Source organism: Pseudophryne corroboree, chromosome 4 (genome assembly GCF_028390025.1).
Source record: "Pseudophryne corroboree isolate aPseCor3 chromosome 4, aPseCor3.hap2, whole genome shotgun sequence".
NCBI lineage: Eukaryota > Metazoa > Chordata > Amphibia > Anura > Myobatrachidae > Pseudophryne > Pseudophryne corroboree.
Window position 1 is genome coordinate 717,736,969 of NC_086447.1, and position 18,855 is coordinate 717,755,823.

Consider the following 18,855-nt stretch of genomic DNA (forward strand, 5'->3'; position numbering starts at 1 on the left):
AAGCGCATGCGCTCTGCGAACATTGCGCATGCGCAGTAAGCGACTAATCGCAATATAGCGAAATTCTTCAACGAGCGAACAACTCGGAATGAGGGCCATGGTTTTGCCCAACTGCTAAAACATTTCCTGCTGCTATCAACTTGGAATTACCCCCTTAGTTATGGTGACTGGGAGGTGGAAAGCTCACAATAAATGGCAGTCACCTAAGGACTAAGGCCCTCATTCCGAGTTGATCGCTCGCTGCTGTTTTTCGCAGCGCAGCGATCAGGCTAAAAATCGGCACTTCTGCGCATGCGTATGGTACGCAGTGCGCACGCACGAAGTACTTACACACAAAACTATGCAGTTTTACACAAGCTCGAGCGACTCTTTTCAGTCGCTCGAGTGTTCGTAGTATGAGTGACAGGAAATGGGTGTTTCTGGGCGGCAACTCAGCGTTTTCAGGGAGTGTGCTGAAAAACGCAGGCGTGCCTGATAAAAACGCAGGAGTTTTCTGGGGAAACGGGGGAGTGGCTGGCCGAACGCAGGGCGTGTTTGTGACGTCAAAGCAGGAACTAAACAGACTGAAATGATCGCAAGGTAGGAGTAGGTTTAGAGCTGCTCAGAAACTGCATGAAAATTTTCACGAGCAGTTCTGCTAACCTTTCGTTCGCACTTCTGCTAAGCTAAGATACACTCCCACAGGGCGGCGGCTTAGCATTTGCACTGCTGCTAAAATCAGCTAGCGAGCGATCAACTCGGAATGAGGGCCTAAGTACACAGGGTAATGGCACACTGTCAGGATTAGTGATGAGTGAATCCACATATATTGTTTTTTTTTACTACTATTGTTGGTATTTTTCTTGAACCAACAAAGAAAAGCAAAAGCTTAGTAAAAAGTGTTGGCAGAGTGTTTCGGTGTCGGATAGGGATGTTAGTCCACACAACGACACTTAACCAGGATGATTGGTTTATTCAGATAACAGAGATAACAGCTTGTAATATATAGAAGATGTTCTGCAGCAGCAGGAACTCACAGTATATATGTACAGCGGTAACACAGCGTCTTAGTACACACACAGGATGCTGCTACATACACACAGGGTGTGGCTGCAGGGTAGACAAGGTCACACACTCAGGAGAGCAGAAGCTGCACATCAGTGCAGTTGTCTCTCCCAGGAAGAACTCTCTCAGACTGTGCACTAAGCACCTCCTCCTTCACTGAGCTGACACTAGGAGGGAAAACACTAGAGCAGGGAAGCTGCCTCTAGTGCTGGGCACGGAGACAGACCACAGAGTGATGCATTGTCTAACACCACCCCTCACTCAAGGCTGTCTCCGGTTACATACATTTGCATAACACTTTATCAAAACATTTCTCAATAAAGTTTTGCTGTAACCGAAAACACATTACTAAAGCATGGTAAGCAAACAGTAAAACAAATAAACATTTCTCAAAGTATTCCAGTCCACATTTTGTCATGAACATATTCAGCAAGTGTGATGACAGTCCCTTTGTCAACATATCAGCAGCAGTGCTCTCACTTGCTATGTAATCCACAATGACAGACTTGATCTCCACTAACTCAAGCATAAAGTGAGCAATGTGTTTGGACTGTCCATAATGCTTGGTGCTGGAAGACAAATCAATTGCTCCCTTGTTATCACACGCAATGTTGATAGTCTCACTGTGGTAAAGAAGGCTAAGGTCACATAAAGTCTCCTTTATCCATAAAGCTGCTTTTGTAGTTTCTGTAAGTTCCATGTACTCCGCCTCAGTGGTGGAGAAAGGGTAACAGTAGGTTGCTTTCTGCTTGCCCAGATGACGGCTGCGCCTTCCAAAATGAACAAGTATCCCGTATAGGAACAACGGTCATCCTCATATGATCCACAGTCGGCATCACAGAAAACTTCCAAAGTCGTACCTTTTGACTTTGTAAACATCAGCTTTAATTAATTTGTACCTTTTAAATACCTTAAGATTCTTTTGACTCCAATCCAGTGTTGCCTTCCAAGGTTGATTGCAAACTGGCTTGCCCGGATCACTGCATGTGTGATGTTGGGGCGAGTCCCAATACTTGCAATACGGGCAAACACAGGATTTAGTGAGGGGGGTTTCCGCGGGTGTGTGTATGTATGTATGTATGTATGTATGTATGTGTGTATATATATATATATATATAGTTACATATGTATATATGTATGTATTTTCATATATATATATATATATATATATATATATATATAAAACAAAGAGTAGGCACTCACTTTTGCAGTTGCTCAATGTCGAGGTGCCTTATATGTAATAGGTGCAATGGTTTCCTGGGTGGAGACTGGTGTGTGTCCCCTCTGTGCTGTAGAAACCATGCGCCAATCAGCGGTCTTTGTGAGTAAATTAATGTATTAAAGTACAAAATGCATAGTGTACCGATGTTTCAACGCCACGCAGGGCGTTTTTCTCAAGCCTACAGCATAAAACCTTGAAAAAAATGCCCTGTGCGGCATTGAAACGTCGGTACACTGTGCCTTTTGTACTTTAATACATTCATTTACACAAAGACCGCTGATTGGCACATGGTTACTACTGCACGGAGGGGGGGCACGCCAGTCTCCACCCGGGGAACCATTGCACCATACACACACACACACACACACACACACACACACACACACACACACACACACACACACACACATATATATATACACACACACACACACACACACACACACACACACACACACACACAGTTGTATGCATACCATTCCACCAGGCTGGGAGCAGATGATAGGCAGCAGTGTGAGGATGGAGGTAGCTACTATGGGTGAGCAAGCATGCACAGCTAGCAGCTTCCCCCTCTACCCCTCTGGACATTCTATAAGTAGAGAGCTATGGTAGCTCCCTGTTGCTCCAGCAGTGCAGCGGCTCCGCGGTCGCGATTGCAGCTTTTTACTGAGACGAAGACAGAAAATAGAATATTCACCTCAGTGGGGGGTGGGGGGGGTTCCATGTACTTGAGAACCCCCCTGCATGCACCACTGCTTGCATACATAAAGCTACCAAACCAACAGCATTTTGATAAGGAATCTCTCTCATTTCCTCTATCTCCTCCTGGCTGGTTGGTGACATGGCCTTTACCATGTTTATGCTTTTGTCAATAGGAGTGCTCACTGGTTTGCATCAGACGTAGACGTTCCATACTTGCGAAGTATTGCTTCAATATATGTCTGTTGATCATTTGTAACAGTACCATCTTTCAGGTTTTGTACAATCCTCATGCCTAACAAATGATTTGCAGGGCCTAAATTCTTTAGCTAGAATCTTTGTTTCAGCTGCTGTCTTACATCAGTAACATGCTCTTCTTGACCAGCTAGCAATGGATCATCCATATACACAACTGTGAGGAACCGCTTTTCTTCTATAGTTTTGTGATATAAGCAGTGATCAGTCTCTGACCTAACAGAGTTCATTTTTAGCAGCACAGCATCCTGCTTTACATACTAACAACGCCCATTGTGCTTTAGGCCATACAAAGATTTCATTAAGAGGCAAACTTTTTTCTCATGGAACATATTCTCGTCATAATGTTCAGGTGGTTCCATATAAATCTCCTCAATTAACTCTCAATTTAGGAATGCAGAATCAAAGTCTAACTGGTATATCAATAAATCATGAAGTGTAGCAGTGGCAATGACTAACCTCAAGGTGCTGTACCTTGCAACAGGCAAAAAGATCTCTCTGTAGTCAATCCTGGATTTTTGTGTGTATCCTTTAGCAACAAGGTGGGCTTTATAATGAGTAATAGTCCCATCTGCATTCAGCTTTCTGCAAAAGACCCACTTCTTCTTGATTGTCTTACGGTTATTCGGCCTATCAACTACAGTCCATGTACTGTTATCATCCAGAGCTGACAGCTCTGTATCTATTGCTGACTTCCATTCTTTCCAGTCATTACTTGATTTTGCTTCCTGTATATTTTGGGGTTCACAGTAAGCTATATTTGCATATTCCTCACTGTGGGGGCAATTCAGACCTGATCGCTAGGGTGCGTTTTTTTAATTCCTGCGATCAGGTAGTCGCCGCCTACAGGGGGAGGGCATGGAGTGTGTGCAGGTGTGCGATCGCATTTGTAGCAGAACTGCAGGAACATCAGTTTCGCATGACCGGCGATCCCCATTGCTGCGGTCCGTCGCGCCTGCACATTGCGGTGCGTACGCATGCGCAGTTCAAATCTGATCACAGGCTGTGAGAAAATGCAGCCTAGTGATCAGGTCTGAATTATCCCCTGTATTTTTTGGATGGAAAACCTTTATTGCTCCTCATGGAACTCCTGTTTCCTGATTGGGTATCCGCACTAACACTTTTGGGTTCAGACACGCTTTCTGCTGCCTTACATCCAGCGATACATATTGTTGCTGTGATTCTTGTTCCACTGTCCCAGTGATTGGGGCTGTCTCATGGAACACCACATCTCTAGACTTTAGAAGACGTTTGTTTGTTGTGTTCCAAAGCCTGTATCCTTTGCTTTCTTCACAGTATCCTAGCATAATACATTCCACTGACTTTGGATCCAATTTACATCTTTTCTCCTTAGATATACTGTATGTACATAAGCTTTACAGCCGAAGACATGGAAATGATTGACAGCTGGCTTTTTCTTTGACCACGCCTCCAGTGACGTTTTACCTTTTACGGCTACTGTGGGTGCACGGTTTTTAAGATATACTGCAGTAGACACTGCTTCCACCCCAAAGCTTTTCTCCAGGCCTGAGTCACTCAACATAGTCCATGCTCTCTGAATAATTGTACGATTTGCACACTCACTCACACCGTTTTGTTCTGGCGTGTAAGCAATTGTTAGTTGATGCTGTATGCCATATTTTTTCAGGAACTGTGCGTCATAATCTCTGCCATTGTCAGATCTCAAGACTTTTAATTTCAGAACTGTCTAACTCTCTACCAGATTCTTGTATTCCACAATTTTATTGACAACTTAACTTTTAGCTTTCATGAAATACACATGTGTCATCCTTCTGGCATCATCAATAAATGTTATAAAATACCTGTAGCCACTCATTGATTCCATCTCCATTGGACCACATACGTCAGTATGCACTGGGGCTAGTGGTATTTCCGCTTTACTAGTAGACTTAGGAAATGGGGTGTGAGTCTGCTTTCCTTTTATACAACTCTCACACACAAGTCTCTCAGTATTACTCACAGTGATTCCAGTTGCCATTCCATCGAGTTGTTTCTCGACGTTGTTATATCCCAGATGACCTAGGTGCCTGTGCCACAGCTTCATCTACTGTTTTGAATCAGAGGCCGCCAGAACACTGCTCGGTGTCCAGGACTTACAGTTGGTTGCACCGGGTTGCTGAAGCAATTACAGTCCCATTCTCATTTTGCACCATACATTTTCCCTTTGCAAACTGGACTCTGTAACCCTTTTTCTCCAGGACGCTTATAGCAATGAGATTGCTTTCTAATTCTGGCACGAGCAAGACATCTTGGATGTCCGTAATAACTGTTTCACCTTTAATTCTTAAAAGCACTGTGATTGTCCCAAATTTTGAAGCAGGAAGGACTTTGGGGGTCATTCTGAGTTGATAGCTCGCTAGCTACTTTTAGCAGCCGTGCAAATGCATAGTCGCCGCCCATGGGGGAGTGTATTTTTGCTTTGCAAGTGTGTGAACGCCTTTGCAGCCGACCGCAGCAAAAACATTTTGTGCAGTTTCAGAGTAGCTCTGGACTTACTCAGCCCTTGCGATCACTTCAGTCTTTTTGGTGCCGGAATTGACGTCAGACACCCACCCTGCAAATGCCTGGACACGCCTGCGTTTTCTCAAACACACCCAGAAATCGGTCAGTTGACACCCATAAACGCCCTCTTTCTGTCAGTTACCTTGCGTTCGGCTGTGCAAATGGAATCTTCGCTAAATCCATCGCCCAGCACTGATCCTCTTTGGTGCATATGCAGTTTTGCCATTTTTTTACCTGATCACTGCGCTGCAAAAATCGGCAGCGAGCGATCAACTCGGAATGACCTCCTTTGTCTCCAATCCCTTTTACTGTAATGGGTTCACATGCTGTCAGTGAATTGAACCATTCCTGATTACAACTGAAATGCCTAGTGGCCCCCGACTCCATGTACCAGCAATCCTTCTTGTGACTATCTGCTACATTCAATGCTGACTCATTTGGTTTGTCACGCTTCTTCTGCGTACCACTGCAATTTCTCAATCTGCAATCCGAGGCCTTTGTCCCCACCTTGTGACATATAAAGCACTTGTGAATAAGGTAGAACCCTCAGTCTCGACAGGAATACATTCTTGGAACTGCAGCAGCTTGGCTCTTACAATTTCTGTTGTCAGCTTGGTATCGTTACACTCCAAAGCTACTACCAGGAAATCGAATTCTGGTGTCAAATTTTGTAACATCACCACTTCCTCGTCATCCACCTGTGCCCCCACAGATGCCAACTGCTGAGCTATTGACAGTATTTTATCAATATAATTGTTCATGTCCTTACAGGCACTTAACTTCTCATCAGACCTCATACGCCATTTGCAGAGCTGCCCACATGTCTTTGGCTGACACTTTCCTGCTGATAATGGAGTAGACATGTTGTTCTATGGACAAGCTCTAACCACCTCAACTGGGTTTGGGTCTGCTCCTGGCTCAGTTGTGACTTTCCACAACCTTTCCCGCTTAAGCTGCATCTCCATGGCGAATTTCCACATTGTGTAATTCTCTGAGCCTTTTAGCTTTGTAAAGTTCACACTGTTCCCTGTACTGTACATTCTTCTCTATATTTAATAAAAGTACTCCTTCTTTAATCAGCTGCACTTTTATTTCTTATGTACCTCTGTTTTAGAATGCCTTTCCGACTTGGGGTCCTGGGCCCATAACCTGTTGGCAGAGTGTTGCGGTGTTGTATAGGGATGTTAGTCCACACAACGGCACTTGACCAGGATGACTGGTTTATTCAGATAACAGAGATAACAGCTTGTAATATATAGAAGATGTTCTCCAGCAGCAGGAACTCACAGAATACATGTGAAGCAGTACAGTGGTAACACTGTGTCTCAGTACACACAGGATGCGGCTGCATACACACAGGGTGCGGCTGCGGGGTAGACAATGTCACACACTGAGGAGAGCAGAAGCTGCATATCAGTGCAGTTGTCTCTCCCAGGAAGAACTCTCTCAGACTGCGCACTAAGCACCTCCTCCTGCACTGAGCTAACACTAGGAGGGAAAACACTAGAGCAAGGAAGCTGCCTTTAGTGCTGGGAACGGAGACAGACAGGCATATCAGGCAGAAAAGTAAAGTATGCTCATTTATCACTTCCTGTTGCATGCTATAGCGCAGGCTGGCCAGACCAGTCCTCGGGATCTACCAACAGTTCACATTTTCCAGACCACCTAGATGTCAGTTTGCTTCATTCTACCCAGGAGCATATCACACATGTAATAGCTCTCTTGTGTCCAACCAACTGCCATTTAGAAATCTTTACATAGAGCCCAGGTACACCCATTGTGAGTCTTATAGAACATATCTGTCACTGTCTTGTATAATGCTCATTTGTTCTTCAAAGCAGCTCGAGCAACTCAGGAAGAAACAGATGAGAGTTTCAAGTCTTCCGTGTCAATTGAAGCACAGACAAGAGTGTACATGCCTTCCCTTATATGGAGACAACCCAAAGAAGGGAGGGAATGGGATGAAGAGAGTTCTTCAAAGGAACAAACAGACAGGCTGAGAGAGCCAGTGCAGAGCAGCAGAAGTGCCCCTGTGGAGAACATCCTAAGCGAGCCTAATAGCTTTGGTAAAATAATAATATTTAATAATAGCAACAGTAATTGATGTTATAACGCAATTTTTTTACCCCCTGAGAGGTGGGAAAGCCATATAGTCTCCCAGTGTCATGCATGGGATGGAGTGCAGCACAGCAAAGCAAGTAACTTATGTTTGGATGAACTTTGCAGATGCAGAAAAATAGCATTCTTATCAGAACATTGTCCCCTCTCATTACAAGGTGCATGAAGGTAACCTGTGAGTGTATTTTATTGCCCACCTCCCAGCACTTACCTACTGTATGAGCTTTCACAGAGCTGGCCCTTATCAATTGGATGCCCTAGGCAAGATTTTGGCTGGTGCCCCCTAGCACCGCTGCTAGTTCCGCCTCTGACTTTGCACCCCTTTCCCATCACCATTACCCCTCAGTGATAGCAGTCCTCATTATAGTGCTCCTGCCCCCTATTTTTTAAATAGGAACAGTGCACACATTCGGTGCGCATCCAAAAAGGGTTGTGTTCTTGTGGGAAGGGGCATGGCCACACAATAGCACCCCCAATTAAAATTATGCCGCATAGTAGTGCAACTTTATTCACATTATATCATGCAATAGTGTCCCTTCTTCACGTTACATCACATAGTAGTACCACTTTAAGTTATATACATTACTAATCACAGTAGTGCTCCCTATTCACATTACATCACACTGACTTGATCCTTATTCACATTACACCACACCATATTGCTCTTTATTCACAGTAGACCACACAGTAGTGCCTTTTCTATACATTACGCCTAGGGAAACCAATCCCGGCCATTTTTTCAATCCCGGGTATCAGGATTGAAAAATGGCCAATTCCCGGGATTCCCGGGATACCTGGGATTGGCTTTTTGCTATGTGGCCGCCCCCTCCCCCCACCCGCCCCGTCCGCCTTGCATACATAACTCACCATATACCGGGGGCGGGCGGGTGGTGACCATCCTCTGATCGCTGCTGGCGGCTCCCTGCAGCAGCTGACAGCGCAGCGTAACCTCTCATGCTGTGCTGGGGAGCCGGAACAAGGAAGCTGGGCAGTGTCTGAGCGTCCTGTGGACACTCAATGCTGATCCCTCAATCCCCGGGATTGGAGCTTCCAATCCCGGGACTGAATCCTGGCCATTTTTGTCCCTAAATCCCGGGATCCCGCCGATCCCGATCCCGGGATTGGCCACCATAATTACGCCACACACCTTACACACATAATGCCACACATTAGTAATAAATTATATACATATCACACAGCCCCTTACACAGATGACACACATTATTAATGTCCTTATAAACATAATGCACCTTACACAGTATGCCAACCTTTATTAATGCCCTTATACACATAATCTCCTTTACACATATGTTGTACATTATTATTGCATTTATAAACATGACACACATAATACTCCTTACACATATGCCGAACACTATTGCACAACGAACCTACCCACACACAGCACTCACACTGCCGCTAACACTGTGACCTCTGCCTCTGCTTGGATACAGATGTGTCCTCATACATATTGCCTCAATGTGCCCTGCAGCTCCCACCCAGCTCTGCTAACGTTGGGTGCCTTTTTTTTTTTACAGAAAATGCATCTAATTTTCATTGCTATGTGACTAGGACGAATAAGCAGCTTCTGCTGATTTAAATGATAATTAGCATGCCTACATTCTGTGCACGACTGTGGGTGTATCTGCATACGAAATACTACATTACAGTGATTTTCAAGGATACACTGTAATGTAGCATTTCGTATACAGATATAGTCGCAGTCACACACAGAATATAGGCATGCTGCATATCATTTTAATCAGCAGAATCTGCTTGTGCCCCATGGCATTCCAAATACCCTAGGTATTTGTCTAGTTTGCCTATGCTTAGGGTCGGCTCTGAGCTTTCAGATTGCCTCTGAGGGACTGTTTTGAGAACGCACCCTGTCGGAGTGGGGAAAGATGTTGGCGTACCTCTAGGAAGCAGCCTGCCACAGATGCATATTCATCATTGCAGACGTGTGTGATTCTGTCGCTTATGCCTGCTTGTACTTGGTTAGGAGGGATGGGAATATTTTAGGCCAAGCAAAGTAAGAGCTTGTTTGCATACTTGCAAACACATGTAGACCAGCAAAAGACACATTTGTTCCTGAAAAAGTCATATTATTTGCAGGTAGTCAGAGATAGATGCAAAAATCAGATTAAAGCAGATTATTGTGTTCAGCATTAGTAAACCGCTTGTGATTGGCTGTTTGCTAATATTGTACTGACTGATGCTTATAATGTCATACAAGCATGTAATATACTCTTGTGTGCAGGTTTTTAAGATTAAATGATGCATAATAGTGAATGTGCATAAATTAAATTGTTTAAAATATGAGTACAAGTATTACAGTCTGACAAAACTAAGATAAGGAAATGGGTTGCAGAGGAAATTATGCTGTAATACAAACGTGATGCAGTCAGGATCCTGCCTGTTGGGATCCCGGCAGTCAGAATACCGACAATATTCGGAATGCCGACACCGGCATCCCAAATAGATACAGATCACGGCGCCAGAATCCTAACAGCCGGGATGCCAAACGTCCAGACACTGCGCTGTGTGTGTTAGGTTTAAGCTGCAGGGAGAAGGTTTGGGTCAGGCTGCGCCCCGGAAGGGTTATGCTGCGGGGAGGTGGGGTTAGGCACTCCCCTCTGAAGGTTAGGGTTAGGCTGCGGGGGGAAGGGTAAGGTTTAGGCAACGTGGAGGGGGGTGTTAGATCTAGGCACTTACGTGGGATGGTTAGGGTTAAGCACCAAGTGGGGAGGTTAGGGTTAAACGGTGGGTAGGGAGGAGTTAGGGGGGTAGGGGAGAGGGTGTAACACCCTTTATTCACCTGTCGGCTTTTCAATGATCTGGATCCCAGCGTCGGTATTTTGAACGTCGGGATCCTATGCGCCAACTTTCCCTACTGAACCCATACATACCAGTATTGTAATTTTATTTTTCGAGTCCATTTACAGAATACAAATGTCTAAGTGATGTTTATGGGCAAAATATCATCGGTGGGATGTTATGGAGTCCAAGATCACCAGAGGCGCGAGATGCCATCAGATCTCTGACCTTGTACGTGATTGACCCTATAAAAAAAGTCCAATATTGTCCGGCATCCCTCACTTCTGGCAATCTCGGACTCCATAACATTCCAACGCTTATTTCTGTGCATTGCTTTAAAAAAAAAAATCTCCATTTCTGTCTTCTAAGTTGTTTCAAATGCACATTATCAAGGACATAAAGATAAAAGATGTAACTGCTATTAACCGCAACACAGTTTTGCAGAGTGTCTTGGGATCTCCTCAGAGGCAACACACAAACACTGCCCGGTCATTATCAAGTATCAGACTTGGAGGTCTATTCATGAAGCAGTGAAACATGTGGAGAAGTGAGCCAGTGAAGAAGTTGCCCATGGCAACCAATCAGAATTAAAAGTAACATTTATCATTTGCATACTATAACATTATACAGGGCAGCTGATACCGGCTCACTTCTCCACACTTTTCACTGTTCCATGATTAGACTCCATGGTCCCCAATGTATTCTGGTAATATGAAAATAACCTCTGTCTATCCTCTATGACATCTTAGACTGAAGTAAGAGAAGTATTATAGTTTACGCCTCAATTTTGGAGTTACCTTAATAAACGTTAAAACTTCTGAAGTTTCTGGTGCCCAATTTAACTATTATACCTACGTGATTATTTTTACTAAAATTATATTTTTAAAATATCAAACATTATGGTTCCTCATATCAGAACAAACACCTGAAGCGGTGCACAAATTAATTTTATGTGTTTGTGGTGTAACATGTAACTTACTTTACGTGTCTGTAATATAAAGCAAGAAGGCAAAGTGCTGCCAAAGATCTGCTGGAGTCCGAAAGGAAGTATGTCCTGAATTTGTCTCATATCCTAAAGATCAGGGCGACCTTACAGGGGTCTGACATCAAGAGGAGCACTAAGGAGAGAAGGTACTGTACTTTCCCTACTCACATTTTCTTTTTCTATATAAAACAAAAATTAATTATAAATTAAAACCAACAACTATAAACTAAAACAGGAGACATAGATAAAACATTATTGATACAATTGTACTATATTAGTATAAGGCTGGACTTGCCTTTATCCAGCCAGACAGCACCTGGGGGTATATTTACTAAAGATCCATTTTTAGATCGATCTGAATTGGCCAACATTAATGTCGTATTTCAGGGTATGTATTACATATTTACTAACAGTTGATTTAAAAATTTGATGGCAGATAAGACCCGCTAACCCATCTAGTCTGCCCTAAATACACGTACACACAATAGGGTTCAGTTTTTTTCTCGTCAGGAACCAACCTCGATTTAGTGGGAATTCTGTCATTTTTTGTCAGTTCCATTCACACTCAACTGCAAATAGACCTTACAAACCGACCAATAAAACTCTGCAAAGTAAGTTTTTATCTGGTGACAGCTCCCTTTCTGTGACACAAACATTCACTGACAAATGGGGAAGGAATTGTTGTTGCAAGAGGGTTATCGAATAGTGGTGGTGTTCACATCATCGGAACATGCTTTGGGATAGCATGTAGCCATCGTATGGTAACTAGTTGATGGTTTAATCACTGGATGTTTGCACACGTGCAAAGGAGATAGGTCAGGCACTCATTCCTGGTGTACATAGTAGAATAGACATCAGCAGCCATCGGAAGAGTCATTAGAATGAAGCATTCGATGGTGGCACTCATCACAACATTGAATAGAAAGATCATATCCATTGCTTGGGAAGATTGATTGTTGCCAACCGTCAGTTTCGGATGGCCATCCCAAACATGGATATATTCAGAATGTGCTACACACACACATGCTGCATTTACAATAAAAAGCACACAAATGGCAATTAGTAAGTAACCCATGTACTGTGTTCTCCACTTTACACCCTCCTCCCCCGCACTCCTGCTTTCCCTGTATGCTAGTCTTTCCACAATCTCTCAAGTACTAAAAGTAATAACCACATCCACTGCTCCTTGTGTATTTGATAGAGATGTGCGTGGACCCCCGTGTTTCACCCTCATTGTGTTTTGATTTTGTTTTCTGGTTTTGGCAAAATTACCCTCACATGTTTTGATTTTGGATCTGTTCAAAAAACAAAAACAAAAAAACAAAACCCAAATTGCTCTAAAAACAGCTAAAATCATGTAATGTAGGCCTGTTTTTGTTCCTACAGTATTATTAACCTCAGTAACATTAATTTCCAGTCACCTGACCACCTCACAGCTCACAATTTTGTTCATCAATATTGGCCAAAGGCTGGCTAGCTAAACAAAGGGACAGACCAGCGGCACAAACACTCGACAGTTAATGTAAGAACATGGCACATCTATGAAACATTGCGGCATAACAGTGGCAGCCAGGATGGCAGTGAAATAAATTATATGACCCCGTAGAAAGAATTTTTTAAAAAGAAGAGGCCACAGGGCAGTACAGGGAAATGGAGGTAGAGTATGAAGTGGCAGGCAGGTAAAGCACTGATTGCAGCAAACATGGATTTTTACCCAAAATTCTTCATGTTAAAGTTGAGATTTGCACCCCCTCAAATACTATACCTGCAGGATAAGAAGAGGAGAAGATGGGGGTCCGATATTAGCAGCATATATACTTACTAGTTACCAGCCTGTCAAAATGATGGAACAACATAACAGTGATGTCAGCGCCGGCGGCTGTGCACGCCCAAATGGGGAGGAGGCTGTGCACGCCCAAATGTAGAAACAATTGAACTGCTCTGTTGTGCACCCTCTAGTAGCTGGTGCGCAAAACACTTTAATTCCCACCCATAGAGGTGAGGAGCAGCGTTAGGATTTTATCATCAGAAGCTCTGTACTCCTGTCCTGGATGGGACCTTAACACATGATTTCGGTTTTACTGGCCAGTGCAATCAGATGAAATAATAAAACAATAAAATACAGGAGGTGTAGGCAGAATATGTGGCAGTGCTAAGTAAAACCTATGGTTCATGGCCATATGTGTGTTTGGTGGGGAGTTATACATCTCTCTCAAATGAAAATCTCCATTTATTCATTATTTATCTTTTTTTTTCCAACAGAAAATAATCTTTTGATTTATTTTTTACTTCATTCATCACGCTGACTGCATCTTCAAGGGTCACTTTTTGTTCATTTCTCAGTTTCTTCCCCAGTTCCTTGCGGTATTTGATCCAGCATCACCTGGACCTGCTTCACATATTACAGGAGAGAGTTGTGAAATGGTCCAGACAAGGAATCCTGGGAGACATATTCCTGAAGTTAACCAATGATGAGGTACCAATGCTGTATGTCCGTTATTTAGCTGTCTTAGTTACCTCTCATCTTTATTCTATTTAGTTTCATGTCTACTAGTGCAGGGTCTGAGAGATGTCCCCATTATCCCCCCTCTTGTCTGTCCTCCTTATTCTGCATAATATTGTATAACTTGTTTAGTTACAGCAAGGCCTGGACCACTGTAGATTGCATCACTGCAACATAATACCACTGCATTTTACAACGTGAATTATCTAATGTGTAAAACAGTCCATACTGGCACTTACTGTACATAGAGACAGAACCTGTTATGGTGACCTGCTTAACACCATCGGCCAAGTCCCATGTGGCTCCAGCTGCACAATACAACAATTATTACCCCTAGTACTGTTCTGCTCCTAAATATCCATTTTAAATTGCGTATTTCCATTGAAGCAAGCAATGCTCTCCTTTCTGCAACCAGTCAGAATATAGATTTGCCATAGAGTGTAGACCGTGACATGTGACACTAGATGCAGCAGGTTGGACAGTATAAAGAACACTTTCTTCCTCATGCAGGAGCTGTGGCACTGCTGTCCTGGTGTCACTGTTTGTCTATTAAGTTGTAGCCTGACAACCTCACCCAGCGGGTTGTCACATAACTACAACCCAACACAGCTGTGGGTATCTCCTGAAGCACAGAGTTCCCAGTCACCTCTGCTATTATACTAATTTGTGGCAGAGAGATTGAAGGTTAAAAAATACATTTTGTCTGGCATTCCCATTAATCTCACCTACACAGGTAGGCCCAGGGATCCTTCCTCTGATATGACTGCATATCTTTACATCAACACAAACTAAAAATGATACTATAGTTTTTACACAACAGGCATATTAATGGAAACGCTTTATGTTATACATATATGTTCCTTTTTCTTTCAAGAACAACTTTTTGGACTACTATGTTGCTTATTTGAAAGACTTACCAGAAAGTATATCCGTGATCCATATAGTGGTTCTTAAAGAGGTAAGTCTGTTATGCAAAGCAATACATTGTCACATTTTCTAGACATTACTTATAGTAATAGTTGCAGTACTAATGAGTACTTATAGTAATAGTTGTATTACTAATGAGTACTTACAGTAATAGTTGCAGTACTAATTTGTACTAGAGTAATAGTTGCAGTACTAATGAGTACTAGAGTAATAGTTGCAGTACTAATGAGTACTTATAGTAATAGTTGCATTACTAACGAGTACTTACAGTAATAGTTGCAGTACTAATGAGTATTAGAGTAATAGTTGCAGCACTAGTGAGAACTAGAGTAATAGTTGCAGTACTAAAGAGTGCTAGAGTAATAGTTGCAGTACTAATGAATATTTACAGTAATAGTTGCAGTACTAATGAGTACTAGAGTAATAGTTGCAGTACTAATGATACTAATGAGTACTAGAGTAATAGTTGCAGTACTAATGAGTACTATAATAATAATTGCTATACTAATGAGCTCGTATAGAAATTGTTGCAATACTAATGAGTACTAGAGTAATGTAACTTTATTAAACTGACAACTTATGATATACTTTGATGTTAGATAAAGGTGTTGGCTCCATTATGTATGGTACTGACATGTGGGCTGGTTTTCATTGGGGAAATCCACAAGACAAAAGGCCTGATTCCGAGTCACATACTTTGTTGATGCCGCACACTGTTGGTTAATGTTTTCAGTCTGTGTTGCAGCTGAGTTGCACCATGCATGCGTTCCGATTGTCTTCACGCAGAGGCGCAGTACAGAATCGGATGCAGGGTCTGTGATTTTTAGTGAATGTACCTGGGAGGTAACAGTAGGGGTGCCTAAAGCCACAAGGGCAGGTCTGTGGCGTGTCCAGACACGAGGCCTTACTCAGTATCAGAAACTGCGTCTGCCATAGGGTTGGTGCACGTTTTGATGGTGCGACCAATGGTGTGTCTAAAGACACACAGAGGCAGAAATACACTTTCGTAAGATGATGCAGGTGGGCATCTCAGTTTGGTCGCTCACAGTGCTGATTTCTTTGGAGCTTTGTTACTGTGTATGTGTGAAAATCCTTGAAAATTCAAACGGCGCATGTACTACACAGAGTGTATGCACAAAGGTGCTGCTGCATTCAGACGCACAGTCTTGAAATTGTATTGGAAAAGTGCAGCCCCCCCCAGTAAAATTCACCACCTCAGCTTAGTGAGCCAGATGTAGTCTGTGAGATTGCACTGACTACATACACTGTGACTGGCAGTGACTTCCTATTGGAAGACCAACCTGCCAGTCACCCGCAGGACAGGCAGTCCCATTGAGAGATGTTTCCTCCCTCTGGGACTGCCAGACCGGCTTCTCAGCCATAGCCGACTTCTATGCCTGCAGCCGATGCAGCCCACAGAAGCCGGCCGGGAGTTTTCGGATGCGCAGTACTGCCGCTGCTACTGCGCGTGCACCAGTCCCAGCACCTGTCAGCTACATTGTACAGGTGCCAGGACTCAGCCGGCGGCAGGAACAGGTGGCTGGGACAAGGCAGCAGGGACCAGGCAACACGGCCAGTGCCAGCCCCCCTCCTCCATCCAGGTAGGAGCCTCCGCTGGTGCTGATTGTTCCTGGGTAGTGACTGGAAAGTGGCTAAAGAGACATACAGAGATGGTCCATCTTATGGCCATGTCACAGGAGTGTCACAGTTTTTCACTGAAGTGCTTAAGTACACCGATGTTCACACGTTCACATTGAAGGCCGTACTCAGATGGTAAATATGCACTTACCATAGGTCAGATACAAGTTTCGATGGTGTGACCAATGGTGGCGTGTAAAGATGCACCCAGTGATATTATTATAATAATAACAATAATAATAATTTTATTTATATAACGCTCTTTCTCCAACAGGACTCAAGACGCTTTACAGATATCAAAAACAATGCACATAATACAGAGGATTTGAGGAATACAGCAATAGATCAGCAACACAGACATAAAAGAAAACTTTAAGCACACAGAAAGCATAATGCAGGATTGGTGTAGGCGTTTTGGGTAATAACTTCCAAAGGCTGTGTATTACAGCATCTACAGATGCTCGTAGTGGGTGTCTGAGTCCTTGCACTCAGATATGCACCGATGTACACCAGGGAAGGGCTGTGTATTACAGCATCTACAGATGCTCATAGTGGGTGTCTGAGTCCTTGCACTCAGATATGCACCGATGTACACCAGGGAAGGGCTGTGTATTACAGCATCTACAGATGCTCATAGTGGGTGTCTGAGTCCTTGCACTCAGATATGCACCGATGTACACCAGGGAAGGGCTGTGTATTACAGCATCTACAGATGCTCATAGTGGGTGTCTGAGTCCTTGCACTCAGATATGCACCGATGTACACCAGGGAAGGGCTTTGTAGCAGCATTTGCATAACGTTGCAGACAGGCGAGCTCCAAAAGACGTCTGCATCCACCTCTGTGTCAGGCGCAATGTGTGCAGATGCATCACATATATTCATGGGCCAAGTCACATCCCAAGCTAAACTTCAGTTACTGAACATACATACACACCATGTTGTTTATATATAAAAAGAAAACAAATGCTGTGACTAAAACTATATTAAATCATTAATGTTTTATGATTAGGCTGAAGAAGATATTAAGTCGGATCTGTACATTCTACTTTTTCACGTAGTTCAACGCATCCCAGAATATCTTATCCTCTTGCAGGTGAGACCAATGAATCGCAACTTTTTAATATGAATGACAGTTGTAAAAATGTATGACAAGTGATTCATGTACATTTCCATAGAATGTCATCTGTAACAATACAAAATCAAATCAATAACACAGGTGGGAAGAAAATAGCACAGGCTAGAAGAGTATAGGACAAGTGGGAAGAGAATAGCACAGGTGGGACAAAAATAGCACAGGCTGGAAGAAAATAGCATAAGTGGGAATAGAATAGCACAAGAGGGAAGAGAATAGCACAGGTGAGAGGAGAATAGCACAGATGGGAAGAGAATAGCACAGGTGAGAGGAGAATAGCACAGGTGGGAAGAGAATAGCACAGGTGGGAAGAGAATAGCACAGGATGGAAGAGAATAGCACAGGTGGGAAGAGAATAGCACAGATGGGAAGAGAATAGCACAGGTTGGAAGAGAATAGCACAGGTGGGAGGTGATCAGAACATGTGGGAGGAGAATAGCACAGGTTGGAATAGAATAGCACAGGTGGGAAGATAATAGCACAGGTGGAAAGGAATAGCACAGGTGGGAAGATAATAGCACAGGTGGAAAGGAATAGCACAAGTGGGAAGATAATAGCACAGGTGTGAAGATAATAGCACAGGTGGAAAGGAATAGCACAAGTGGGAAGATAATAGCACAGGTGAGAGGAGAATAGCACAGGTGGGAAGAGTATGGCACAGGTGAGAGGAGAATAGCACAGGTGGGAAGAGTATGGCACAGGTGGGAGGTGATCAGAACATGTGGGAGGAGAATAGCACAGGTTGAAATAGAGTAGCACAGGTGGGAATAGAATAGCACAGGTGGGAAGATAATAGCACAGGTGGAAAGGAATAGCACAGGTGGGAAGAGAATAGCACAGGGGGGAAGAAAATAGCTTACATGGTCACAACCCCATGGTCAATCTGTATTTACTGTTCAATAGCGAAAAAGGTAATGTCTCACAGCATTATCCAGCATCCTTATTACAGTCAGTGCTAAGTTATCGACATTACCCTTGTTTAATAGATGCTG

General features: G+C 43.4%; 1 protein-coding gene across 1 annotated transcript in view; it reads left to right on the forward strand.

The window, feature by feature from the left end:
• The window catches only part of ARHGEF33 (Rho guanine nucleotide exchange factor 33), a 154,026-nt gene that overhangs the window by 66,934 nt on the left and 68,237 nt on the right, over nt 1-18,855 (forward strand). The window contains exons 8-12 of the mRNA XM_063919379.1: nt 7,585-7,809; nt 11,680-11,809; nt 14,007-14,139; nt 15,041-15,124; nt 17,741-17,824. Of these exons, the coding sequence (XP_063775449.1) occupies nt 7,585-7,809; nt 11,680-11,809; nt 14,007-14,139; nt 15,041-15,124; nt 17,741-17,824 (656 nt within the window). The remainder of the gene's footprint in view (nt 1-7,584; nt 7,810-11,679; nt 11,810-14,006; nt 14,140-15,040; nt 15,125-17,740; nt 17,825-18,855) is intronic.